This window comes from Ascaphus truei, chromosome 17 (genome assembly GCF_040206685.1).
Source record: "Ascaphus truei isolate aAscTru1 chromosome 17, aAscTru1.hap1, whole genome shotgun sequence".
Classification (NCBI taxonomy): Eukaryota; Metazoa; Chordata; class Amphibia; order Anura; family Ascaphidae; genus Ascaphus; species Ascaphus truei.
This window is the reverse complement of record NC_134499.1, coordinates 26,324,915-26,351,638: the sequence shown is the minus strand read 5'-3', so window position 1 is coordinate 26,351,638 and position 26,724 is coordinate 26,324,915. Positions and strand designations below refer to the sequence as shown.

The window sequence follows — 26,724 nt, the reverse complement described above, 5'->3', positions numbered from 1 at the left end:
CACAGAGCATCCGTTCCCAGACACAGGAGCAGCCTACAGGTACTGTATGGCACTCTGATAGCAAAATGGGAAACCACTTTAAGACCAGCACAAGCCTTGTGTGACCTTGGGCAGAAAACATCCTTGTACTCGCCTATCAAAAATAATAAACTGCAATCTGTTTCGGGAAGGGATTCATTGGTATTGGGTTGTTGTAACTTCTACAATGCTGACATTGGAGGTGAGTTAAATGAAGATTGCCATCCTACACTTCCTCTCTTGCTTATCCCCCAGCAATAAAAAAAACACCTGGCAGTAAGCAATTGACTTTGTGTCTGTTTTAACTTTAGGGTAGCAGAGACCCCCCCCCCCCCCTCCCAGTCCCAACAAAAAAACAAAACAAAAGGTGTTCTAAAATCAGGTCATGCATCCAAAAGGGGGGGAGGTGGGGAGATACTAAATATATCCTAGCAAAAGGGATGCACACTGGATTTTCAATAAAAGTATACAGGTTCTGCAGTGAAAGGAAGGTTGTTTTCTTTTTGGGTGGGGGGTTGTCTTCATTGGCATCATCACAGTATTTATATTTTCAGAAGTAATGAAGAGGCTGCAACATTTAATTGCAGGGATTGAAGCATGTGAAATGAGAAGAAACAAGAAGCATTAACAGTAGTCCAAAAGGCTGGATCGAGAACAAAAAAACAATGAGATGTAGGTAAAAGTGACCGAAATCCTAATTTCTCTGGACTAAAACACCACTGCAGTGAAGATCTAAATTACAATTCATGCTCATGGAAGATATATAAAATAGACAACCTAAGCACAAAACTAAATTACTGATTTACCTAAACTCAAGCCTATCACTGTGAAAGTTTGTGACAGACATTGTAAACAATTTTAAAAAAACGAAAGTGGATTTTACAAAAAACCACTGGCTCAATAACGAAATGTGCGACTCTCTTTTCTAAACAGACTACAGAGCGGAGTCCAGGGCCTGAACTCCACCCTCCCTCTTGCTTGGTGTTACAATAGAAATGGAGGCTAAAATAAGCCACCAGATCATTCCTCTCGGGTTCTTGGGCTGGGGTGGGGGGGAGGAGGGGAGGTGCGAAGCCCCAAACAGCCCTCAGGTACAAGCAGGCTAACAGAGCATGGGGGGGGGGGGGTGTTTACAGACCACTGCAGCAAAACGGTACCTCTTTCTCCCCTTTTCCCCTCCAATAATACCTTGCGCCCTCCCAATAATACCTTGTCAAATGATCCCCAGAGCTGACAAGACCATCAATATTAAACTGAAAAACTGTTCTTACAGGGGAGGGGAGGGGGGGAGGGGAGGGGGGGGGGGTACAGGGTACTGAGAAGTACAGCTCCCCCCCCCCCCCCCCCACTGAAAACTGGGTGCTTCGTATACTAAATGATGGGGGTACAGTGTGGGGGGGAGGGGTGTCAATGCTCCCAAATCCATCTCTCACCCAGGACACGAATGGAAAGCAATATCCAGGACTCCAAGGCGTATACCCAGCACAGCAAGGGGGGGAGGGGGGCATTGAGCCCAGAAGGACAGGGACCGTATGCAGAAGCTAAATGTGACAAAAGTCTGTACAACACATCAATATAACTAATATGAACAAGTTTACCTTCACTGTCGGGTTAAACGTGTCTTACCAACCGCAGGAAAGTCATCTACGTGCCTGCAGCATCTCGCTTAACTAACCTATGCGATTTCTGTCCGAAAATACGTCAAATGTGATTTATTTAAGCAGCCGGAGAGTTGCCAGCACTTACCCGTCCCCGCTGCAACCTGTCTGTCTAACCCCGGCGATCCAGATACAAGCCAACGTGCCCCAGTGCCAAGAAAACTGGTAGGCCTCGAGCGAAGCCGCGGTGTTTCCTGGAAGCCGTAGCCCGGGCAACGTCACGAGACGAGCACTTCCAGGCTTTGTATATCCGTTTGGTGTGTGCGTGTGGTGTGCAGGGCCCCTTCCCGAGGGCCCCCCCTTCTCCCCGTGCCTTCCGAGGGCTCTATGAGGAGGCTGCACCGGGATCCCTCAGCGAGAGCGGGCAGCCCCCCAATCCGCATCGACAAACACCTCAGCGCGCCTCCCCTCCCCCATCCATCACCTCCTCCTCCGACTCACTGCTGCCTCCGCGGGCGGAAACGCGACTGACCGCACGGGGATTCCCAGCTCCGGCGACAGGGGCGGCGGGAAACAGGGAGGAAAAGGAGGCGGAGCCTGATTCCCCCGCCCACTTTCTACTTTCCCCATTGGTTGGGCCGGGCGCCAGCTTGCCGCTTACAGGTCGACGAGGGATGTCAATCATTGCACAGCTGTCACGCGATGCGATAACACCCAGCTCTGCTGGGGTTTTTCCCACAGTAGAAGGAGAGGCGGCGAGTGTTGCATCGGACAGTTGTGTGCAGGCTCTTGTAGCAGAGCTTTGGATTTACGTGCTTCTTGTCTATATGCGAAATAATTTTATTTATTTTTCTCCTTCCCCCCGGTGATTGTACTTCTCATGAGCTGTGGTAATTTCTTTCAAATAATAATGAAGTAACGGGACGGTGGTCAGGATGTGTTTAATTATATCAGTAGGAATGATTACGTCGATGGGTTTCGGCTTCGTTGCAGACACAGATACGTTTTGTAGAGTCGTTGTCAGTGAGGCCAACTCGCAGAGAGAGGGTTTGTGAGGTTAACGAACGTAGTGGGAGCCGCCATTCTCCAGGCAGTGGGCAAAGATGAGGGCGGCTCCTGGCTGACACCGCCTCCCCTGCTCTCAATTTCCCTCGCAGCCCCCCCCCCCCCCCCCCCCCCCTGTGAGGGAACGACAGCAGATAAGAAACGGGGCGCCCCCCCCCCTCTTAATCGCAACCACAAAAAAAAATTATCCAACTGCCGCTCAAAATCCTATCCGGGCTCACGCCACCAACGGTCGCCACGGGGCTTTCCAGCAACAGGGAGGGGGTGACGTGCTGATTGGCTGGCGCTGCTGTCAGTCAGGATCCTCCCGCTCCCCTCCTGCGGACGTGACTGACCTAGACTTCCGGCTGCATCTCAGACTTGGGGAGGGGGAGGACACGCACCTTGTCTCCCCCCGCCCCCCCTCCTTTACCCTATTCGGTTCCTATTTGAACGACATGTAAACACGTATCCTCTTTTATATATATATATGTGTCTATATATCTATATATTTTGGGGGGTACACCGGGTCGGCGCCGTCATACGCTGGGCGCTACGTGGCAGGAAGAGGTTTGGCTTCGAGCGGGTGAGGCGCCGTTCACCTTCCCCCCCGCACCCACTCTACCACCTCCCCCGGTCTGTGTCCGCATCAGTCTCCGCCTTTCCCCGGGTATGGCTGGTTCACGCCCAGGGCAAGGTATTCGCTACGGTGGTGCCAGGCTGGTCCTGTTACTGAGAAACCAAGTTGTCACCAGATAATATTTCCTATGTCGTAGTATATGGCGCATGTTTAAATATGCTTTGGCGCAGATAACCTAACCCCTTCAGTGCTAGAGGAGTGTTAGATCATGTTCCTTTGGGATGGTTTTAAGCGGTAGAAGGGTTATTCCTCAAGAAAACACGTTTCTGATTTAGATTGTAAGCTCTTCGGGCAGTGCCCCCCCCCCCCCATATCTCACACTTGTCTGTTATAGTCTCTGTCGTCCTGTTTGTTCGAGTTTAAGTTGCGTGACCTGGGTGGCCGTATGTATGCAAAAAAAAAAATCCCCGAGACAATGTAGATATGGTATACATGCTAATTGGTAACCAGTAATATTTCCGAAGTCATTGCACTCTGAGTGCTGTTACCAGAGGGCAAATGTATCTCCCTGCTTTGTACCGAATCATGTGAGGGGAGTTTAATTTGTCAGAGTATTCTGCATCCCTGTTATCCCCAAACCTGGAGAATCCTTTAGCGAGCCCATAAATGTACAAATGCATCAATATAGTATATGAAATTATTTTGTTTAGTCTCTGAGGTGTCAAAGGCTGTTTTGTGGCACCATGCCTATATTTTAATAAACTAATTTGTTCGCTGAAAGGGTAAAATTGTGTTAAAGTGCTGATTTGTATAGTTATTCCTCACCCCTGTTTAGGTTGTCAGCCTTTGTTACTGAAAAACAAAATACGTTACTTCTCCTTCCTAGTAAACTGTGTGTGTGTGTGTGTGTGTGTGTGTGTGTGTTTTTTCTCGATACTTGGTCTTTCAGAAGTAATAATTATTTTACAAACGTAAGACCTGAATAAATATTTGCCATGTTGCATATTTCACAGGTGCTCCTGGATGTAATGCAAATACCCTAGTTCCTAGCCACACTAATAGCCATTTATTAGTGAATGGGTTTAGCTTCCTAAATAAGTCACAAATTATGAATGCTTGCTTGCTCCCAAATGACTTGCAAGGTGATACATTTTTAGTTATGCAGCTGGTTTATTTTTGGGACAATCTTTTTGGACCAATACAAACTGTATTTAGTTTGAAGATCCTTCTGAGATTTATTAATTGTATAGCTCATTGTGAATGTCCAATTATGGTCTCTTACATGGGTTCCTCTGAAAACCGTATGGAGATGTGACTGCTTTTGTGGTGGTGTGGGGTTTCCTGTACCTTATTGCAGAGGTTTAGCAAGAGCACATCCAACCAGCCTTCCAATGACTGCTCTGCTATTTCTGTATTCTATAAAATGTATATTTCTGGGAGTTGGTGAGAGATATACTGCAAATTAGGCTTTTATGTTCTGAGGTGTAGAGAATATGATCTTTTTTTTCTTTTAACATAACCATAGTTAATTTAGATTTTTACATTATTTGTAAGGTTGGATGTTGGAGCAAATGCTCTTCATGCAGTGTTACATTAGGAGAATTATTTAGCATGTTAATATACTGCCAACATACTAGAAGACAATGACTGTTTCTGTGATTGCAGATAAAAAGGGTTACAGTGGTCTCTGCTCAAGGGGTGCTAGTCTACTTACAATTATATTGCCAGTGAAAATTTTACAAAGAGTAATTGCGATATGCCCTTAATTGGAAATGACTGCAGTTAATGGATTTACAATGGAGTAAATCATATATCAAATGAATTAGGACATTAGACAACATTTGCATAGTAATTTTTTTCCTGCAGTTAAAAGCAGAATTGTATTACAATTTCCATGTTTCTGTGGTGGTTTTGTAAATATAAAATCAGTTACTGGGATCCTGCTTTTTGTGTGCATTTTTTTTTTAATTGCTGTTTACTGTCTGATATTGGCAGTGATATAGCCACTCTGTAATATCCTTTGTAGACAAACACCTTCAGTGATAAGAGCCTGCAGCACATTGCTGATACTTGGGCAGTTAAAAAGGTTTCTTATAGGTCTTATTTATGATTGGATAACTATGAAATAATTGTAATAAAAAATGCCTCTATAGATTAGGAAGTTGCTGGAAGCCCTGGTAGTTGGTTACATCGGTAGTGACATGAGTTACGGTATAGCCTTCAAAGTCTGGAAACGTGGATTTGCCATGGTTTAACTGAACCATGGGAATGTATTTTTGTAAGTGACTTTGTGTCCGACACTTGCCCCAATGCTGTCCTGTTTGCCAATACAGCTCAACCCCCATATAATGCTGTGCTTGGGGTCCAAAGAATCACATCGTGTTATAAGCAGATCACATTAAAAATAATGTACAATTGTATGCAATAAATTATTTAAGACACCAAAAATCGTGTTGTAAAGTATTCATAAATATGAAAATTGGGAGCCACGCTTGCCTCGCGTTATAATTGGATCCACGTTGTAACGGATCGCGTTATAACGGGGTTGAGCTGTATTACCTTTCAATAATCCATTCATCTTTAGTATGCTCTAATGGTAAATTGTGGGTGCATGGCTTGTTTATATTCTGGATATAGATGTAAACGAAGTAGCCAATACCTTGTTTAATTTCATCCTTTAAAAAAAATGAAACCAACTGACAGCAAAATATGTATTTTTAGATATTGGTGCTAAATGCACACAGGGTATGACAGCTGTTCAATTTTCCATTTCTCCACCAGTCCCGAGATGAATGTTCTGCAGTGTAAGGCAATGCAGTGTTACTGTACATGTTCAGCATACAACAGCTTCTACTATTAAAAAAAATATTTTAGCATAATCCCTACTCGGATCATTGAGTGCTTCTGTTTTAACTAATGTTTACCCATTTGCTACAAGCTAACCGTTAAAAAAAAAAAATAGTTTGAGCCCTAATGATAAGTAGCATGTTATATACACTACAAAGCAAAATCTTTTATATTTTATTTAGAAGCCAAACTAACTGCAGTTTAAGCATACCATTTTTAAAATACATGGGGCTGCTCGTACACTGAGTGGTGGTTTCAGAAGTCTATTTTAACTTCTAAATAATTTCACCATATAAAGAAAACTGATAATGGTCGTTTCATTAGAGTGGAAGTAGAAGCTTGCAAACAGGAATCTGAAAAACCGTTTTATTCAATGAAGGGGAACAATAATTTAAACTTGGACACAGGAATGATATACCAATTTTGAACTGGTTCACTCCAAAGAAAATTTTAATTATCTCTGCACAAACTGAGTAAGGGGACAAGTGGTGCACAGCAGTGAAAACCCACTTCAAACCCCTAACCCTCCCTGATTTCCTTACCAGTCCAGTTCCCAATCCACCTGCATTAACCAAAGTACTGTACACCACTAATCATTTCCATTACTCAAAGTCCCCACTGTGCAGTCCAACCCCAAATCAACTTCTTGCCACTCTACTCCCTCATGTGACACCTCCAAGTCTGCCTCTCCCTTTTCACCCAAGTAACCATCTTTCCATGAATATTTCATAATATATTTGTTACGGTGGAGTTGCAGTAGGAGTAAGTGAAATACTTGTGGCTGTTTGCCGCTGCACAACAGGTATAATGTGATGTGTTATTAGATATGAATACAAGCGTTATAATAGATCAAGATCACCTGATCAAACAAATTACACACAAACATGATACGTTTTCAGCATGTATCCTCAAATAATTCAATATTCCGGTCTGAATGTGTGAACCTTTAGATTCGGTACCTGGTGGCACCCTCTTGAGCAGCAATGACTTCAACTAATCGTTTCCTGTAACTACTGATCAGTCTTTCACATTGGATTTGAGGAATTTTGACCCATTCCACCTTACAGAACTGCTTCAAGTCAGTGACATTTGAGGGCTTTTTGCATGGACAGCTGGCCTCAGACCCTGCCACATTTCAATGGGGTTTAGGTCCGGACTTTGACTAGGCCATTCTAAAACGTGGCATTTCGCCTGCAGCCATTCTTTTGTAGTTCTGCTTGTATGTTTTAGGATCATTTTGATCATTGTGATCATCGTGCACCCCAAAACTGGAACAACCTTACCGGAAATTCTCATACACCACCAGTTTAAGTTCTTTCAAAACTAAGACACTCACATTTTAATCTGGTCTGTAACTGTTTCATAAACCTATAATATATATTTTCTTTAACTGTGCATGAAATGTCTTTTATATAATGTACACCCTGTTCATTTATGTAACTATTTGTAATCATGTATTATTTGTCTTAACTCTATGCACAGGACATATTTGAAAATGAGAGGTAACTCAATATTACTTCCTGGTAAAACATTTTATAAATGAATAATTGTCTTGCTGCATGACCCACTTTTGGTTCCGCTCCAGCTCACAGACGGATGGCCTGACATTCTCCTCTAGATTTCTGATTCAATGCAGAATTTTAAGGTTGTGTCAATGATGGCAAGCTGTCATGATCCTGAGGCAGAAAAGCAGCCCCAAACCATCACACTCCCACCACCATGCTTGATGGTTGGGATGAAGTGGTTCTGTTGGAACGCAGTGTTTGTTTTTTGCCAAACATAATGTTTCCCATTGAGGCCAAAAAGTTCTCCCTTTGATTCGTCTGTCCAGAAAAAATTGTTCCAGAAGTCTTGTGGATCATCTATGTACTCTTTGGCGAACTTCAAATGGGCAGTAATTTTCTTTACAGCAGTGGTTTCCTCCTAGCTATCCTTCCATGAACACAATTATTGTTAAGTTGTTTTTTTTTTTCCTTTTTGTTGAGTCATGAATACTCACAGCCAAGGCGAAAGTGGCCTGCAGATCCTTGGATGTTACTCTGTGGTATTACACAGCTTGGGTTAAAGAAGTGCACAGTGAGAAACTATTCAGACAGCTGTTTCTACCTTTTGGGTCTCATCAGTGTGAGGATGGTTATACTCAATTTGCAATGTGAAGCTGGCAGTGGCTACAACTAGACAGTTATGGTGAGTAAAAAAAGCGACAAAGGTCTTGTACAGTTTACAGCAAATTTAAAAATACCGCTTGTGGGAATTGAGACATTTTGTAATCTGAACCCTCAGATGGGGCGTACAAGCTTTGACAACACCTGAGCGAAGTGGCCTATTAGGTGATGAATGTACATTTCTCCAGAACAAGTATTTTGGCATATGATAAAATTTTTTATCAAATACAAGAAAGTATCCCTGAACTTATAAAATACTGAAAAAACAAAGTAACGGATGGGGACCATAGGCAGGTAACAATATGTCACAACTGTCATGGATAGTGTCTTAGAAATTATTTGACTGGAGACTAGAAGAAGGTCTTTGACTGAGTAATGTGTCCTTTGTTGAAGTACAACTTCTTTGGTGGCACCTACAAAATTTCCCGTGGACAAATCTCCTTCATGGTGACTGAAGTGTGTAACGGAAGTGATGTGTTCCTTCCCGTGCATGCGCACAAGCTGCTGACATGCTCCGCACATGCGCTGAGTCGTCAAGCGCCGCCAGGGTAAAAGACACATGCTCCAGAGCCTTAGGCCGCGGCCATGTAATGCAAACAAAAGGCTATACCTCAATGAGGACGGCCATAGAGTGCACAAGAGCGACGGAGTGGCCAATTTTTCGTGTGACAAAATAATTTGATTTTGTGGCACGACGGCAGGGTCAAGTGAGCGGTTCAGCCAATGAGGGTGAACCAGCTCTGTGACTCCACGCCTCCCCGTCGCGTCTCCCCCTAGGCCACAAAGCGCCTCAGTATAGCCTCAGCCTTACTCGGACGCTCGTTCCCGCAACACAAACTACAATATACACCATTTCACTGACAAGACACAAGTTTCACTTAAAATGCACGTGCACGGCGCGTATACTCTCTTTTTTTTTTCCCCTCTTTCGTGTAAGAATAATTAAGATGTTTAGAAGAGGTGCTCTGTATACACCACATCATGGGGAAAACAGGAATGTTAAACAAAATAAACTACATATACATAGCTCTGCTGGTTGTGTAAGAAAGCTTATAACACGAAGTGTTGATACTAGGTAATGTAGGTATGGAATTAACAATATTTATTTCCCCCCCAGAATGGTGGAGACCAGACTTTACCTATTTCAAGTTGCTCACGGTTTTCAAACAGTGGGGAAAAGTGTGAATGTTTCCCCACTGTGTGTTTTATGTGACCTATAGTAAAACGTTATTATACCATCTGTGTTTCTATATGTGTATCTCTGCATGAGGTTTTGTGTTATACCAGAATACATGATTCAAATCTTGACATGGAGGAAACTGCTGCAGAAGAGATCAGTGATGTTTGGTCTGCATTTGTAATTGCAGTTATATAGTCCGTGTTTGGTATTAACTTATTTTACCAAGAGTGCGCCTTGGATACCTATCTGTTGCAAGTTTTGTGAGAAAACAGTATGGTTGGTTATTGCAGCTCTTTGAGTTAAAATAAGACATATCAACACACTATTTAGATTACTTGTACTGCACATTAAAAATACCCAAGAAAAAGTATTTGGGACTATTTTTATATTTTAAATAAAACTGGTATGAATCCAATTTCTCAAAAAAAAGTTCCCACTATAGCAGGACTAAAAATAGATATTTAATAATATTGGATTTACCGAATGAGATGCTGTGTAACTTGTCACAATACAAATAGGTACATTTGGGATACTGGGCTTTTCTACCAGTCTGTACGCCACTGCGGGGACCCCTCGAGGCTAGACAACCACAACCCCATTATACGGGGAACATCAACTCTGCGGGACAGAACAGCAAAGGGGCTAAGACGGCCTGAACCGTCACACTGCACGATTTTAAGAGGGAATTTGTGAGTGTGATTCCAATTGTTTTTTCTTTTGGTGTTTTAGTAAAACACGATGACGTGCGCGGCGCAAACGAGACGCTGGCCCACTCGGTTTGTGCGTGCACATTCACAAAGCGCGATCACATTTTGAAAAGTCAAGAAATTTTACTTTTGGCATGGTGGCCGAGCGATGGTCATGGCAGCAGTTCAGCAATGAGGGTGAACCAGCCCCATGATGTCATCGCCCCTGACCCCCCCCCCCCCCCCCAGTCATGAGTGATGTGAAGTTCTCGGGTGAAGGCCACAAGTGCTGCTGGGCACTCGATTGCTCGCGACAATGTGCTCACTGGGACTGTAGTCTTAGGCTAGGTCCCCGTTACAGTTGGCGACCTGCGCGCCTCCCAACAGCCCCATACCTTCTACCTAGCTGTCCCCAGAGCCTCCTCGCTCACTGCGTACTGTGACGCGTCAGCCGGCAGGGGATACAACAGGATTGTGTTCCCGTGCGGTGACACGTCACATGGTGTGGCAGGGAGCCAATGAAGGGGAGATCGCCAACGGGGTGGATCCTTCCTCAAGGAACTCTTTGTAACCCTTCGATTGTTTACCATGCAAGATTGTTGGAATCGAGCAAACGAATTGGAGAGGCAATTCCACATGTTAGATTTAGTAAGATGTTGAAAGAATATACCAATAGAGAGGGATGTAGTAGATAGATGCACTCTTTGTATTGCCAGATGGATCAAGGACGGGCCAAACTATGTAAAAATCTACGATAGACGGGTAGAATAATGGCGGTACCGTTCTACAGGCTGTTGTAAAATAAAAGGTTAAAGTGGTAACCAGTGTGGTTTTTGTTTTGTCTCAATCCCTTGGAAGCTTTGGTATGTCCCTTACATGACCCATCCGACCCATTTTGGCCATGCCCCCACGTGCCTAAAAAAAGTTGCCTGCTGATCGTGGTGAAGCGTCGTGCACGTGCCACCAGGATGCAAGGCGGGCGTAAAGGCGCTTGCAGCGGGGCCTTGGGCTGTGATTTATACCAAGAGCTTCAGTGCAGCAGCGCTCTTCTGTGGCTTCATAAGTAGTGACGCTGCAGCGCTACATGTGCACATCCACAAGAGATTTAGCAAGGGTAGATATGCTCAGATGTCACTTCCTGTTCCACAATTCCTCAGTATTCAGCAAAACACTGGTGCACTGAACTTCACTGATTGGACGGCTGCGTCATGTGATGCGACCGTCGCTAATTTAAAATAAATTTGCCCATCTCCTGAACTGTCTCCTGCTTTGCAGTAGCAAGCGGGGAGACCGTTGAATTTGGTATAAGCGGTTTTCAGGTATGTATAACACTTGTTTTTGTGCCATGTGGTGTCGCTACGGGAGACACCACAGGCATTTTTCGGTATAATCACAGCCTAAGGCCTCGGTCCCGCTGCGCTCGTTGGCGCGGGCGGCCACACGCGAGTTCCCCACCAGCAGGGGAATCCTCGCGAGCCAGTCCCGGTCCCCCCTGGCGGCACAGCGCACTACACGCTGTGGCGCGTCAGCCGCTATGGGACACAAGAAAATGGTGATCCCTAGCGTTGACGCGTCACGTGGTGTGGCTGTAAGCCAATGGGGAGGGGAGGCTTCGGGGAGCAGGGAGGAGTGTGGAGTGACAGCAGCGTGCCTGTCTGTGTGTGTGTAGGTGTCTGAGTGCGAGTGCCTGCCTGTGTGTGTGTGTTTTACTTACCATCAGCAGCTCCAGCCCGAGTCCGTGGAGGGAGGGGGGGGAGAGTAGCGGGTCCCTCCGCTCAAGCCACGCCCCCCCTCCCTGTCAAACCTCCCCCTCCCGCTCCGGCCCCCGCTCCCTACAGACCGCATATCGCTGTCTGTGTATGTCAGCGCACCGCCTGTCTGCAGTGCGGGCGCGCTGACTCTGGGAGCGGGGCCTTAGCCTTAGGCTGGGCTTATAGTGACAGCAACGCTGATGTCATGCTGCGGTTGCTGGAAAAATCAAATTTTTCGTTGCTGTTGCCAGCACTATAAGCGTAGCCTAAGGGTGAGGTCCCAGTCAGCACTATGACACGCGCGTCCGGTGGGGGGGCAGTGCGTGCACAGCGCTGCACTGCGGTCCTGAGGGGAGAGGGACCATTTGCGACGGGAGGGGGTGTGGCGGTGGGTTTGCAGGGGCGTGGCCATTACCTCATGCGGCTGGTTTGCCCTCATTGGCTGAACCGCCAGCGGGAGCGTGGCCACGCCTCCGTCGCAAACTCAACTTAAATTCCCCTGCCTTATTGAAAACCTGTCACGCACCGCTGTGGAAAGGTGCGTGACAAGGTAGGAACTGGGACTGACGGGGGGGCGGGGCTTGAATGCACAGGTAAAAGTGACTTGGGCCGCCATCTAAGAAGTTTCACTTGCAATGCGTGTGCTTGGCGCACAAACTTTTTTTAATTTATTTTTTTTACATGGTCTAATTCTTTATCAGATGGAACTTGGAAATGTTGCTTGTCTTTATTTGCCTGGAAATGGCACACACTTTTGTGACTGAAAAGATAAATAAAAATATATACAAAACAAGCATTCGCCCATGTAGCTCCTCTTCTGCAATTTTAACGTTGTTTTTATTTGCCATTTGTCATTAACTTTGCAAACGTTGGATTAAAAACCACAATGCAGTAAGCAGCACAAATCACAAAATGCACAAATCATAAGTATTGTTTTGTCACAAACTCTCTTAAAGCAGACTTGAACTATAGCAATACTCCACTCCAATAATTGAAATGGGTAAAATCACAATAGATGGCAAAGTGTTTATAAAGACCATTAGTAATTGTAACAAAGCAATTGGACATTTTTACAATATGACAGGAATGAGATTTGAAATGAAAAGCCAGTTTATCGTTTGTTGTTGACTAGCTCCGTAAAACTGCAGTCCCAATAGAAGCGGATCTGCTCCTTCTAAATAAAGTCAGCTCTGGCTCTGCAATGAATGTGCTGTTGCAATCCGCAGGAATGGCGGTGGCACCTTGTGCATGCGCAGAGGAAGCCAGTCGCGCATGCCTAGAAACTCGAGCGGCGTAATTATAGATCGTCGCGCGTGCGCACTCGTTCGTTTGGCTCTGCGCTAGAGGTCACGTGAGGACTGAAGCGCGCGCCGTGAGAAGCTTCCAGACTACGCCATCGCCCGGTGACCTCTGAATCAAACCGGCGGCTGGGCGCGGACCCATCACCCACGTCTCCTAGCAACCAGGGCGAGGCCTACAGTGCGCAGGTACCCAGGGAGGCGAGACACCGGGTGACAGACACGACATTGTCACACAATGGCCTCACTGAGGTGGCACCCGAGGGCTGCAGGCAGGTTTAACAACGGGTTAAAGCGTTCTTAATTCCTTAGTTGTCAGTAGAAATTCCCCCCCCCACCCCCGGCAGAAAAAGGGTTAATGAAGTGTAAGCTCCCTAGTCAAGTCTCACTCGCATCACTCCATTTTTAGCATCAGTTCTCAAATCCAGGGTATTACCGACATTACACTGTATAGATCCAAAAGCCCCCTTTTTTGTGGGGGTTGGTGGGGGGGAGAGAATAGTTATCTAATATAATAATAATAATAGCATGTTCTTGTATAGCGCTGCTAGTTTTACGTAGCGCTTTACAGAGACATTTTGCAGACAGTTCCTGCCCGTAAAGCTTACAATCTATGTTTTTGATGCCTGAGGCACAGGGAGATAAAATGACATGCCCAAGGTCACAAGGAGCCGGGAATTGAACCAGGCCCCCCTGCTTCTCAATGCCAGTCAGTGTCTTTACTCACTGAGCCGCTCCTTCTCCTACTGTTCGGCACAGGGGTCAGTTGCTTTAATACTTTTTGTATTGGACTGCAAATGTAAAGTATTACATACTGCTGCAATATTTATTTATTTTTGTTAAAATCTCAATAGTGTAGCATTGAAGACAATTTCCCTGCATTTAGTTCCAGTTGCTAATCATAATATTGAATGTAGTTTAGCACGTTGGTAATGGAGATGATTTAATGGCATTAAAAATGTTTAAAAACAAAAACAAAAACAGTATTGATGCAATTCAAATATCAATAAATAAAATAAAATCTAAAAATGTTACTTGCCAAAAAGAGAAGTGTCAACAAGCACAAAATACAGTCATAATATAATTTGCTTTGTACATGAAATAACATTGTACTTTCCATATTACACAATGTAAAAAATGTTCCTTTAACAGGCATTAAAGCAGAGCAGAAGGACGTTTTAATATTCATCGAAACCTTTTGAAGTGGGTGACTAGAACATTCTGTCTGTTGTCTAAACCCCCCACAAAATAAGATGCTACATTGGTTTTTATTTTTATGCTAGAAATCCAGTCACTGGTGAAGCACGGTAGAATTGTCTTAAGAACAGGTTAAATGCATGGAAAGTGGCTAAAGAACATGACGCAAGAATCCTTAACATTCAAGACACAGGCAAAATATGAAGTCTTTTAAAGACCACAAAATGGAGCGAGACGAGATATTTAATGCAATAGAGCTGGCACATGAAGTTGATTTTATCAGATATTTCCAACTTATTCCTGATGTGGTGGTGTTTGCTTGGTCCAAAGAGCTACTAGAAGTAAGCAAAGGCTTGATAAATATGGCATCAAAGGATGACAAAATTCAACAGCTGATTTCATATGATACAAGCTTCTATCATGAAGAATATTATGTTACTTGCATTATGATGAGAAACACAACTTTGGAATCAAATCCAATTTTTCCTGTCGCGTTCTTGATTCATAATGGTGAGGTACAGGAGTACCATAAGATGTTCATTAGCGAAATTTTGCCTTGCTTAAAATTAAGTTCCAGCCAACATATACCTTTGGCAGTTGATTGGAGGAAAGGTGTTATCGGGGCTTTTAAAGCAGTAATGCCAAACATTTCATTGGTTTTGGGTAGAAATCACATTTTGAAAAGCATTGATCTTTGGGGAAGATCTGCTGATGGAACAAAAGATGACGTACAAGTGTTGAAGGATAATATTGAGAAATTACGTAACTCGGAAAGCGTGGAAGAATGGAAAGATAAGCATGAAGAATTCCGAAGACAATGGTCAAAGCCTTTTTCAAATTATTTTGAAAGATATTTGCACCAGCCAATATTCCAGTATTCAGCTCTATTTTATACGAAGAAGTTTCCGTCATTTCTGGAGAAGGCTTCAACAAACAATGTTGATGACAAACTGGACAAAATAATACATAATTTGTCAGAATGGGAGGAATTACCTTTGGACTGCCTTCTTCTTGGTCTCTATCATTTGCAATTATTTTATGTTTATGAGTTCCAGAAGGCTCAGTTTGGCCTTGGATCGTTTACATTAAAAGAATCATTCAATGATTTGTTGAGACAGCCAACTGAACATACACAGTTTCCAGCATACATGTCAGTGGAGAATATCATTAAAATTGTTAAGCCGGAAACTCCAGAACTTGTTTCAAGCCTTTGAAAAAGATTAATAGGTTCATGGAATACGTATGGATATAAATAATGTAATACCCTTACATACACGTTACAGTTGTTAATTGCACTACAAAAATTATTTGTAATATACCAGAATACTTTACCTCTAACCTGCTGTGTGTGAGAGAATAATAAGATGAAAGCAAAAGTAAGACAAGTAAAATACATTTCTGCAGATGATTTACCAAAGCTAAACCTGCGACAGTATTTGTGATTTTTGTTGATTGCAGTGAAAAGACAGTTAGTAAATAAAAATTGTTCAGGCCACATGGTTGAAGTAGCCTATGTTTTTATCTGTTTTAGTTCAGCCTTCTGTCAGAGGACCAGTTCAGGTGGTTTACACAGCAAGTACCCATGAAGTGTTGTTAGAGTAGATTGTGAATGTCTTGGAGCATGGAGATGGAGATGGAGATTGGATTCAATCCTGTATATATGCAACCTTAAATATATAACTTCATGCCAGCTGCACTTCCATAGGATGCTTAAGGGCTAAATTCTATATTGTCCAAGGTGGCCATTTTTGTCTGCAAATTCCCACAGACTTCATTGAATGAATTCAATTCAATGAAGTCTGTGGGGATTTGCAGATGAAAATGGCCGCTTCAGACAATATAGAGCTTGAAGGGTGAAGAAGGTCCCCCATGGGGACGGAAATGTCTGGCTAAATGTTTGCTCGTTTAACTTAATAAATACTCAATTTGTTCCACTTGTGCAGTGCTGGTATTTTGGATCAATAACGTGACCCTTACTGACTTACAGTTACCCCCTATCTACCTTGCACCACATCTGCCTGTACAACTCTTACCTAGTGTGTGCGGCCAGCTTGCCTTGATAGATTATATATAAAATATCAAAGTGGCAAATTAAACAACTGAAAAATGTGTGCTACCATCATAGAGCACAATCCAATATCTGTTTCAATACTTCCAGGTGGGTCCAAATAGTGTGTTTTCCTTGTTACTGCCACTGTGTGAACTTTATACATACTGACCATGCTAAGGTTTCCCATCTACTAACTAAGGTATGTTCTTCTAAAAAAAAAAAAAAAAAATCTTGTTTACGTTGTATTTTCAATAAAACATGACTGCATAAAAATGGAACTAGACCCTCATATCATTCCAAGAACTGATGGGACCAAATTTGGAAGAGAAAACAGTCTCATTTTATGAAAATCTTGTATACACTGTGTTACTAGCGATCATGTAAAACCTGTATGATGTTTATGTAAGCCGCAGGGGTGCTCAACTCCAGTCCTCAAGCCCCCCCCCCCCCCCCCCCAACAGGTGACGTTTTCAGGATATCCCTGCTTCAACTGAGCCTCTGATTGAGCCACCTGTACGGAAACGGGGATATCCTGAAAACCTGACCTGTTGGGGGGAATTGAGTATTTGAGTTGAGAAACACTGATTTAAGGAATGTTATTTTTTCTAATTTATTTTTTATAAAATCTTTACCTCTACTCTACAATGACATTAAAGCTTTGAACGTTTAAAAAAAAAAAACAAAAAAAAAAAAAAACCTTCAATTCTTCCTACTTGTTTCCTTCCGGTTACTGAATATCCTGTTCTCTGACTGGACTTTAGCCAAATAAAAATGTTGCCTGCTGTTATAAGCGAAAGTCAGCTTAACAAGAAGTATATAATTTTAAAACAAATATATATATGTGTGTGTGTGGGTGTGTTTTCACACTTTTAATTGACACAATTTTTTGTTAATCATGAACCGTTAAGTATTTTTGTAAGCTCTCTAATAAGGCCTCGGCCAGGGTGCCACTGTGCGGGCGGGGGCGCTCACTCTGGCCACGATGAAAAACATGGATGCAATGTGTGTGGCCAGCGTGAGCAAGCGCCTGCCCATGCGCGGCGCTTACCTGCTTGATGAGACAACCAAGTTTGATTTGGCTGCTCGCTGAGGCGTCACGTGAGCTGTTTGCCCAATGAGGGCGAACCAGCTCCGTGACGTGAAGGACACGCCCCCTCAAGCGCGCAACTGCCTGGCCATGAAACACCCAGCGCCTGATGGCGCTTGAGCGCCAGCGAGTGCTCTCCCACCCTGGCCGCTGCCTAACACTACTATTATTTAAACCTATGTATGAGGTGGGCAAGTAGCTGCACAAGTTTAAACCTGCAATGAAAACAGAAGATGACACGTGCGCAAAGTTACTTGGCTCTAGAAAGTTATGTTGCGTGAAGCATTTTGTATTGTTACTGTGTTAAAAAAATAAATAAACTGTTTGTAGAACCCACTATTTGTTGCATTTCCTTTGTATATATCAAAATCAACTTTTTCTTTCTCCCTTGGGTGTTGAAAAAGTGAAGTTTTCAGCAGTTCCGTCAGATTAACGAAGTGTAGTCAAGTTTGCCATATTAAAAGAAAGGAATGAAGCCGAACGAATGCATCTGTACAATATGAAGCCGACCCCATGTGGCAGTGACAGGGTTAAGCCATTAGGGAGCTGAACAAATCTTGACATATCTTGAAGCTTGCTTAAGAATCCTTTTGCTTTTCACAGCTCTGTAAGCCAAAGCCTTGCAGTATCATCCTTAAATAGAAAGGAATGCGGGAGTGCTGAAATGTGTCTCTTGCTGTTGACGTGGCTGGGCTATTTCTCAGTGCATTGATTCAGACATTTTGTAGCTTCATATTTAATCTCTCTTATATTTCATATAATTACCCTGGTTACAGTTATCAATATGTCAATGTTGAACTGTCACGTATACATTTTTCCCTAATGTAATAATAATTATATCTCTAATATTTCTGAAAGTTCAATGTATGTTATCTCACTACATATTTTTAAGGCTGCGCTCATAATGCCGGCGACAGCGAAGTTTCAAACAAATGTATTGAAGCCGTAGCGTGCGCTTGTAGTAGGAGTGTCGTGACAGAGCGACGGATTGGTCGCGATCGCTGGAAGTCACGTCAATTTGATTTTTCCAGCGACCGTAGCGTGACGTCAGCGACGCCGTCACTATAAGCCCAGGCTAACGTTCTTGTATAGGGGGTTCTCTATTGAGTTCAAATCTCTGTTATTCGAAATCTCGAAGCGCTTATTGATTTAAGTAGTCCGCATGCAGCTTTGAGTATAAAGAATAAATATTATGCCCCTCTCAACATGATCGTATACTTACTTTCTAAACCTTATATAAAAAGTCTGCTTATAGAGGTGACTCTCTTCCTGCTGTTCCTTAATGACCTCATAGTCTTGTGACCAGTATTAAAATTTGTAAACGCAACCAGATCAGGAAATCATTTCACAATTCTCTTGGTAAAAGACAAGAGCACCCTCTAGTGTTTTGAAATTAAAATATTGCATTCAGAAGTAATGGGATAGGACAGCAGTAAACAATAAACCGGTAGTTTATCACAGTTCCAGTACGTACGTCTGTGATGAGGATATATAGATGACATATCATCTAAAACAGAAGTGCAGATAAACTTTAATGATTCATAGTAAAATCCAATAAAAATCACTCACAAACCTAGATGTGTGATGTGCCTAACATCAACACCAATGCGCTTACAACTTAGCTCCGTGTGGGAACAGCCAAAAATATCTCCTACACGTTTCGTAGCTCTAAGCTGCTTATTTGGAGATGAGGGAGGAGCGAGGCCATTTGATACAATGAAAATTGTATAAGGAGGGTAGAACGAGAGGAGGCAGAGAACAAAAGTGTAAAAAGAAGGAAATCTGTTACCGATTTAGATAATAAACCCACTAGTATTTTTAATCTCTGGTTTACCTTTTTAATTAAAGATCCACTACTCCAGAAAAGTCTCTTTTGCATCCAAAGTGCATCAAACTAAAACTTATCGATTTGGAAAAATATGTAAGAAAACTCACACTTTAGAGAAACTTTGATAAGATTGTCAAGGGTCCGAAATAGGGTACCCCTGATCCAGCCCGTGGGCGCAATCAGGAGTGTACAGATCAGGATATGAAAGTCATGGGATACTTGATAAGCCGATTGGAGTTGGAGAAAAATTGTGGATTGTTTTGAACTTACACCGGACCCAGAAACCCCAAAGTTTTAACATATTGACTTGAAACCATCATCTAATTTTTATCCCATTCCTTCTAAGAGGAATCTAGTAGAAACATTTTATTTTGCTGTCAATAATGAACTGAACGACCTATGCAACAAAAATCTAAAATTGTAAACAACATCTCAAAGGGGAAGAAAGGAAAGCCTTAAAGGGTCTCAACAAATACTGATAAAGGGCATTGGATAGGCAGACGAGGGGAGGCCTAATCATCCAAAATAAGTGACTAGTAAAGGATTCAATGCACAATTTCTTAAAGTATTAATACACCTTTTTGTCCACTGCAAATGACAGAGGTCCAAGCCTACATGCAGTCTACGTCTCTCCACTTCATGACTTCTTCCGCCTCTAAGACTTGTCCCCCCACCTTGCTGTGCCCCCCACCCCCTCCCTATGGAATATGTTGGTGCCACACAAATAAAAAATGTAGTAGGCATCCTTTCTGATGCAAAATTCACATGCATACACCAGGTTTTATCACCAGCGTCCAGGACGAGCGATTAAATCAGGTAGTGAGGGAACCCCGATACCTATCAATACGTGGATTACTTTTTGCAAGGCACGGTATTGAATGTCAAACCATGCCTACATGATGCCATTGAACTTTTAAGATTTTTACAGATGATTTTATTTGGATAATGTGATGTTCAAGCACTAGATCTATCAATGCTGAACAAAATGAGAATTTTTATTCATCTTAACTCACAATTTCTTTCATTTGTAAAAATAATGTGGTACAGTGATGGAGACTAAATTCTCCCCAAGCTTTGCTAATTTATTGATGGACTTTTGGGAAGAGCAGACTGGTTAAATAACCACTTTATTTCACACCATTTTTCAGGGAAGATAAAGATAATAATGTTATATCTGGAAGGGAGATAAACCTACTCTAAATAATGTTGAGTCTAACATCATCATCATTTATTTTTTGCGTAAATACAGGCCTCCACCTAAGGGGACACTGCAATACTTTACAGTCAGTTTGAGAACAACTACACTTAAACACAATTATTTTGATACACATGAGAAAGAAAAAGCCAGAGATATAATAATACATGGTTGCATTAAATGAGCAAAGTTTATGCATTTAATTTATAGACACTTCATGGACAGTCAGATATGATTATGGGCATAAGTAACATTTGCAGACAGGATTAACATTGTTTGAAAGGTAGTTTGTCTGCAATGTGCTAGAAGAGGCCCTGCCACAAGGAGCTTACAATCTATAAAGAAGGTTAGGTTGAGACATTGGGTACGGGGGATGAAAGGGTGGGTGAGTTTCAGAATGTATTAGAGTAGCTGTAACATTACTAAACATCAGCAAACGGCGACACCCTTTGGCTGCCTTTCAAACTGACTCCTTTTAGGAACTACTTGGGCGTTATGTCCCAGAGATTGTTTGGTAGAATGAAACAGCAGCATAGCACAGTAGTGGACCTCACGGCAGACATGCCGGGGGAGGGACTGATGAGCTCCCAGTGGTCTTACATGTCATAATATCTTTTACTTTCATTATCTTCAACTTCTAAAACAGATCAAACAAAAAATGTCTTTTTGGACTTTTTTTGTGTGTGAAGATTATACAACCCACAGAAAACTATACAAGAAAGTGGTTGGAATGGTTCAAAAGACTTGAATTTAAAGATCAGTGAAACTCAAGTACAGTCCTTGAAAAGCATTACAATGGTCAGATCGTAGAGAAGGTGCTGAAAAGAACTACTTAATTGGATAGAGCCTACCTTATCACAAATGCAAGGGTACATTCTAAGGGAAAAAAAGGGGCCCACAATAATTTGAACAGTATCAGAGAGGAAGTCACCATTTACCACTAGGTACAACAAGACCTATGAACAAAATCATTAAGATACATTGGAGTATCCTCAAATCAGATGCCTTACCAGATATCTTCCTTTCTAGAGCAGCTCTGGAACCCAGTATTGTATCCCACCCACAATGATCCCGCCACCTGGCCAACAGTGAAACCAGCTAGGTGTTTGAGATGTGCTGCAAACACAGGTTAGATGTACATTCAATTTTTTAGATTTGAAGAATACCAATAGCATTCATTCTACTTCTAAAGTGGAGTTTTTCTCATCACATAATTCATCAATTGCAATATACCTTATGTGATATGTCATTCAATGTCCATGTAACACAATATAAAAGTAGGACCAAGAGATATTATATAATCCTTATAAAATAAAGTAGAGAATAAAGGTATATTAAAAATGGCTCCTTACAACACGGACTCAACACTATTTAGCGGTACACAAGACACCTCAGGATTTAAACTAATAGATGGAGATTGTCCCTACTGCTGCTCGAGGGGGTAATAGGCTGATATGATTGAGAAGCAGGGAAACCTATTGGAGGCATACGCTGGACTCCAGCCTCCAGGTTTAAATATTGACATAGCAGCTTTTATTTAACTGTACACACCTTATTTCAGTTTAGAAGCCACATATTTTTACCATGTTTTCTTATATGGACTTTTTCTCCTTTTGTATTTTATACCAGGTGTGTAGGATGTATGGTTTATGCAGTTTTATTAGTGTCACTTTCATTTGACTCCATTTACATTTTTTTATATATAGCTTCTATTTTTTGCTTTATATTGTATTCATTTTTCTAATGAGATACACATATATATATATATATATATATATATATTTTTTTCTTAATGTCATGTTTCTCTGTTCTTTTTATGGGCAATCCATTAATTTCCCCCCATAATGTTTTTATGAAGTAATTTTTATCCTATTTTTATATATTGTACCATTTATGAAAGGGGCAAGGTGTTAGGAAGAGAATATGGCAGTAAGCCTTACGTACATGGACTTAACAAGCCTCTATAACAAAACAATATAATCTGTGAATCGAGTTGGAGGGAAGAATGGCACCACAGACACTCCGTAGGAAATCCGGAAGTAACCCCGTGTGGAGGAGACGCTGGGCAGAAGGTCCTGTTTGTGTGGCAGCTGACCCTCAGGCAGCAGGGGGGCCAAGCAGTATAGTAGGGACGGGCAAGCTGTGTGTAATTGTGTACACATCACACATTTAACTGAGTGCATTTTTACCCTTTAACTTACTTTGTGATTAAAGGAATCTACACCATGGCAGGCTGTGTTTGCGCCTCTGTCTTGTAGATATTACCTAAATGGCATTGAAATCTGATACTACAGATTAGTGCACTAGCTCTCAGTCTTCTATGGTCAGGATGAAGAATTTTAATGGGGTAACTCAATATGCAAAAGCGGACGTTTCCAGCCCAAAAATTCACGAGTCAGTAGGGATTGTCAGACAAAAAGAGCCGATTTGTCATATATAGAATAAGTCTGTAAATTTCACCTTAAAATAAATATATATATATTATTTATTTTTCAAATTCAACTACAAATATGTTTTATTGTGGGCTGCAATTTAAGTGCTATCCTAAAGTAATATATCAATGCAAATATCTCCGTAACTAGAAGGTTTTTTTTGGCCAACACACACACACTTCATAAACCTCAGTTCTCCTTTTGTTGTTTCTTTTGGTGTTCACCTCATTATTTAAGAAGTAATAGCGCAATTTAACTCACGGGCAACGCCGGGTCTCTCAGCTAGTACATTCATAAAATGAACTGCAAAGGATAAACCAGGCTTGGTATGAATGTATCCAGTGGCTTAAGATACACCTAAAAACATCCACACACAATCAGGGTAAAACATTACTCACACAGCTGATAGAATGGGAAAGCATTTAATTAAAAAGCAGGAAAACATTTCATCACTTTAGCTTCACTGTACAAATTGTTCAGTCACATACCAGTATCTCTAGATTTTGTTCATTTCTAACAAACAGACATAAGGTTTAATCCAACATCATCCTTTTTATACCTTTTGGATAGAATATATCTGTATACTGTATATACTGTATATACATACACATATATATCCAGCAGGTGTGATAGACTTTATAAACAGATTACTAACAGGTGTCTTGGTAATCTCATGCTCACAGCCAACACGTATGCATACACCAAAGAATAAATTAGATGTAAATATTTTAGCAGCACACAATGTTTATATCCAATCAATTAAATCCTGTTTCACCCCTTCAGATAGGGAGTGGTTTAGACAATGTATTAAAGCGGTTAAAGAACCCTATTTTCTGAGATAGGACTTCCTTCTCGAGTAACTGTCTCAAACATAGAACAAATATTCTTGCTGCAAGGAGTTCAAGTTCAAGCATGGTGAGCATTTTTCACAGGAGCCTAATTTAGTACAATGCTTTGGGATATTTGAAATCAAGGACTGCAAATTCAACAAAGGGCTTGCAATTTACACTTTAGCGATAACAGAGATTATTACAGCTAGAACGGTTTAATGATGAACCTTCATTTATACCATGGGTGTCAAACTCAGTCATCAAGGGCCACCAACAAGCTAGATGGTATGGATATCCCTGCAACCTGTGCTAAAGCAGGTATATCCATAAAAGCTGGCCTGTCGGTGGCCCTTGAGGTCTGAGTTTGTGACCCCTGGTTTAGACTGTAAACCTTATGAGATTTTGATTTCATGTCCCTACAGATTACACTGTTTGTAAATGTACATTGTAGAGTACTGTATGGTCAGTTCCTAGGTCTTGTTAGAATTAAGCTTAACTACTTGAGAACTGTGCATATTACATTAACAGATCGTGACATTATAGGAAATATCACACTTCAGGCTAATCAGCGGGAACACTATCTGGTGTATATGTTCTTACAATATAAATAAATCACATTTATAAAAAAAAAACACGAACATGTGGGGTAAAGGTACAACCATGCCTGTTGTGTAAGTGATCAGATAAAAACTGGATTCAACTCAGACCACTCACTAGGAAAAAGGTGAGCTATGAAAATACAAAGTATATTTATACACCGTTTAAAATATCAATTCATATTTGACCATACATTTGACACAATTTAGATAACCTAGGCATAACATAAAACAGGAGTAAGAATGGTTATGTACTTCTAGAAACCCGCTTTTCAGACTTTCTGGCTTGCGAGTACAAATTATATTGTGTGGGAAATATGTGAAATGGTTATTCCGGATCACAATGGGTAATGAAACCATGATGCCCATCACAAACACAGGAGCAGAAATCAGTCACATCTACCAACTCTGTGTTTCTGCTCCTTTCATCAGGTACGGTTTGTTCGAAAGGCCAAAACCTGGATATAATATTATATCACTTGACTTGTTTGAACAAGTTATGATACCTCTGCGTTGCTTCAGCATTACAATAATTACAAAACAACAAGTATTGCCTTTAGCAAGCAGCGGTACTCGGGGCTAGAACACAATTATAATGATCATTTACTGAACTGGATTTCAGTAGTGCTTTCTAGCTGCACTCTTCCCTATCTTTGCCACCCTTGCAGTTTTGTACGTGCACACACAGGTGAATCTTATTTCTGGAATGGGGGTAGCGAGACATCACTTATCAAGTGTAGTGCACATGAGCCAAGTATTCCCGTTCCACTGCCCTCTGCATGAAAGTACTGCACATTTTGTTTGGGGAAATGTTTGCAACATTTTGCCAGCCTTCCTTTCAATAATACCACTGGCCACACATTGGTCAAGGAAGCGCGCAGGTCTCTTCTCTGCTCCATCTTCAGTTCAGCAGCTTCAGTTTCCCGGTCACCTTGTTTACACTTTCTTCTTCGCCCATGATGGAGAGGACAGTCTGCGATCCAGCTGCAATCTGATGCAAGAACGTATTAGGCACGTTCTATAGTGCCGTGCGTGTGCTACGCTGTGCGCGCGAACTTTTAGTTGGCTGACGTTAATCAGCCTTTCTATAAAAGGGCCGCGCGCGCACGGCAGGAAGAGGGGAGCCGACAGACAGCAGCGAAGATGCGGAAAATCATCTTTTCGCGCCGCTGCCTGCGCGCGTATGTGTCAATAATTGCAGAACGAAAAAAAAAAAAGATTCAAAAAAATTTCTTTCAAAAAATCTTATCGCGCGAGCGCACACACACGGCTCTATAGACAGTAAAAGCATGCGGCACGTGCACGCGCGTTTGCACGTGCACGCGCGGCTGCATGCTGTATATAACAGCCCTTAACCTCAGTGCACTGGAAGTGCAAATGAATGCCGATATGCAACAGTAGCATTTGTTCAGCCCCCTCTCTGCAGTACACCAATCCCATTACCTGGGTCCTGCCTGCGTCTTGCACCAGGTAAGTGGGTAAATTCATGCTCAAGGCCAAGGCTTGCAGCTCCAATAGGTGAATGGTACTGGAACCCTGAAGCACAACCTTTTTAGCCCTATGGAGAAATACAAATCCTATTATTGCGGACAAAGATACATTTCAAGAAATAACACTACTTTGCATTACTGGTGACATGATACAAGCACCATTACATCTGCTATCTGTACTTGTATTGTATGTCTTTATTGATATAGCGCAATTAATGTACATAGCGCTTCACAGTAGTAATACATGTGGTAATCAAATAAATAACAGATAATATAAATAACAGATCATGGGAATAAGTGCTTTAGACATAAAAGTAACATTAAGGAAGAGGAGTCCCTGCCCCGAGGAGCTTACAGTCTAATTGGTAGGTAGGTAGAATGTACAGAGACAGTAGGAGGGAGTTCTGGTAAGTGCGTCTGCAGGGGGCCAAGCTTTATGTATCATGTGTTCAGAATATCCACAGTGCTATTCATATGCTTTAAGCAAGTGGGTCTTAAGGTGGGTCTTAAAGGTGGATAGAGAGGGTGCTAGTCGGGTACTGAGCGGAAGGGCATTCCAGAGGTGTGGGGCAGTCAGTGAAAAAGGTTTAAGGCGGGAGAGGGCTTTAGATACAAAGGGGGTAGAAAGAAAACATCCTTGAGAAGAACGCAAGAGTCTGGATGGTGCATAACGAGAAATTAGGGCTGAGATGTAAGGAGGGGCAGAAGAGTGTAAAGCTTTAAAAGTGACTTGTGTTTATAAGATTATTTTATACGGTTCTATCTCCAACTCGGGTAATAAAAAAAATATATATCATTTTATTAAAGTAAAAAGCCTCAGGAATGTATTAAGTTCACTTAAAGCTGCAGTTC

At 42.0% G+C, this 26,724-nt stretch overlaps 3 protein-coding genes across 7 annotated transcripts in view; 1 reads left to right on the top strand and 2 right to left on the bottom strand.

Annotated features, from left to right (window-relative positions):
• The window catches only part of SETD5 (SET domain containing 5), a 76,366-nt gene extending 73,918 nt beyond the window's left edge, over positions 1–2,448 (bottom strand). For 2 of the 3 annotated variants that reach the window (XM_075574365.1, XM_075574366.1), the window contains exon 1: positions 1,765–2,446. The gene's annotated coding sequence lies outside the window, so the exon portion shown is untranslated. Of the gene's footprint in view, positions 1–1,764 lie in introns of all 3 variants that reach the window. The other variant, XM_075574367.1, reaches the window with a different exon arrangement.
• A 10,385-nt stretch (positions 2,449–12,833) lies between these two features.
• LOC142468162 (uncharacterized) lies at positions 12,834–17,837 on the top strand. 3 transcript variants are annotated; one of them, XM_075574364.1, is made up of 2 exons: positions 12,834–13,356; positions 14,451–17,837. In XM_075574364.1, the coding sequence occupies exon 2, from the start codon at positions 14,565–14,567 to the stop codon at positions 15,576–15,578; it is 1,014 nt and encodes a 337-aa protein (XP_075430479.1). In that variant the 5' UTR covers positions 12,834–13,356; positions 14,451–14,564; the 3' UTR covers positions 15,579–17,837. The 3 variants fall into 3 exon arrangements, with proteins under 3 accessions (XP_075430479.1, XP_075430477.1, XP_075430478.1); XM_075574362.1 differs by having other exon boundaries at positions 14,320–17,837; XM_075574363.1 differs by having other exon boundaries at positions 12,834–13,419; positions 14,320–17,837.
• A 5,525-nt stretch (positions 17,838–23,362) lies between these two features.
• Positions 23,363–26,724, bottom strand: part of LOC142468161 (putative peptidyl-tRNA hydrolase 2) — a 12,625-nt gene continuing 9,263 nt past the window's right edge. Inside the window, exons 4-5 of the mRNA XM_075574361.1 lie at positions 25,826–25,940; positions 23,363–25,373 (exon numbers count right to left, since the gene is read on the bottom strand). Coding sequence (XP_075430476.1) covers positions 25,284–25,373; positions 25,826–25,940 — 205 coding nt within the window. The 3' untranslated portion in view covers positions 23,363–25,283. The remainder of the gene's footprint in view (positions 25,374–25,825; positions 25,941–26,724) is intronic.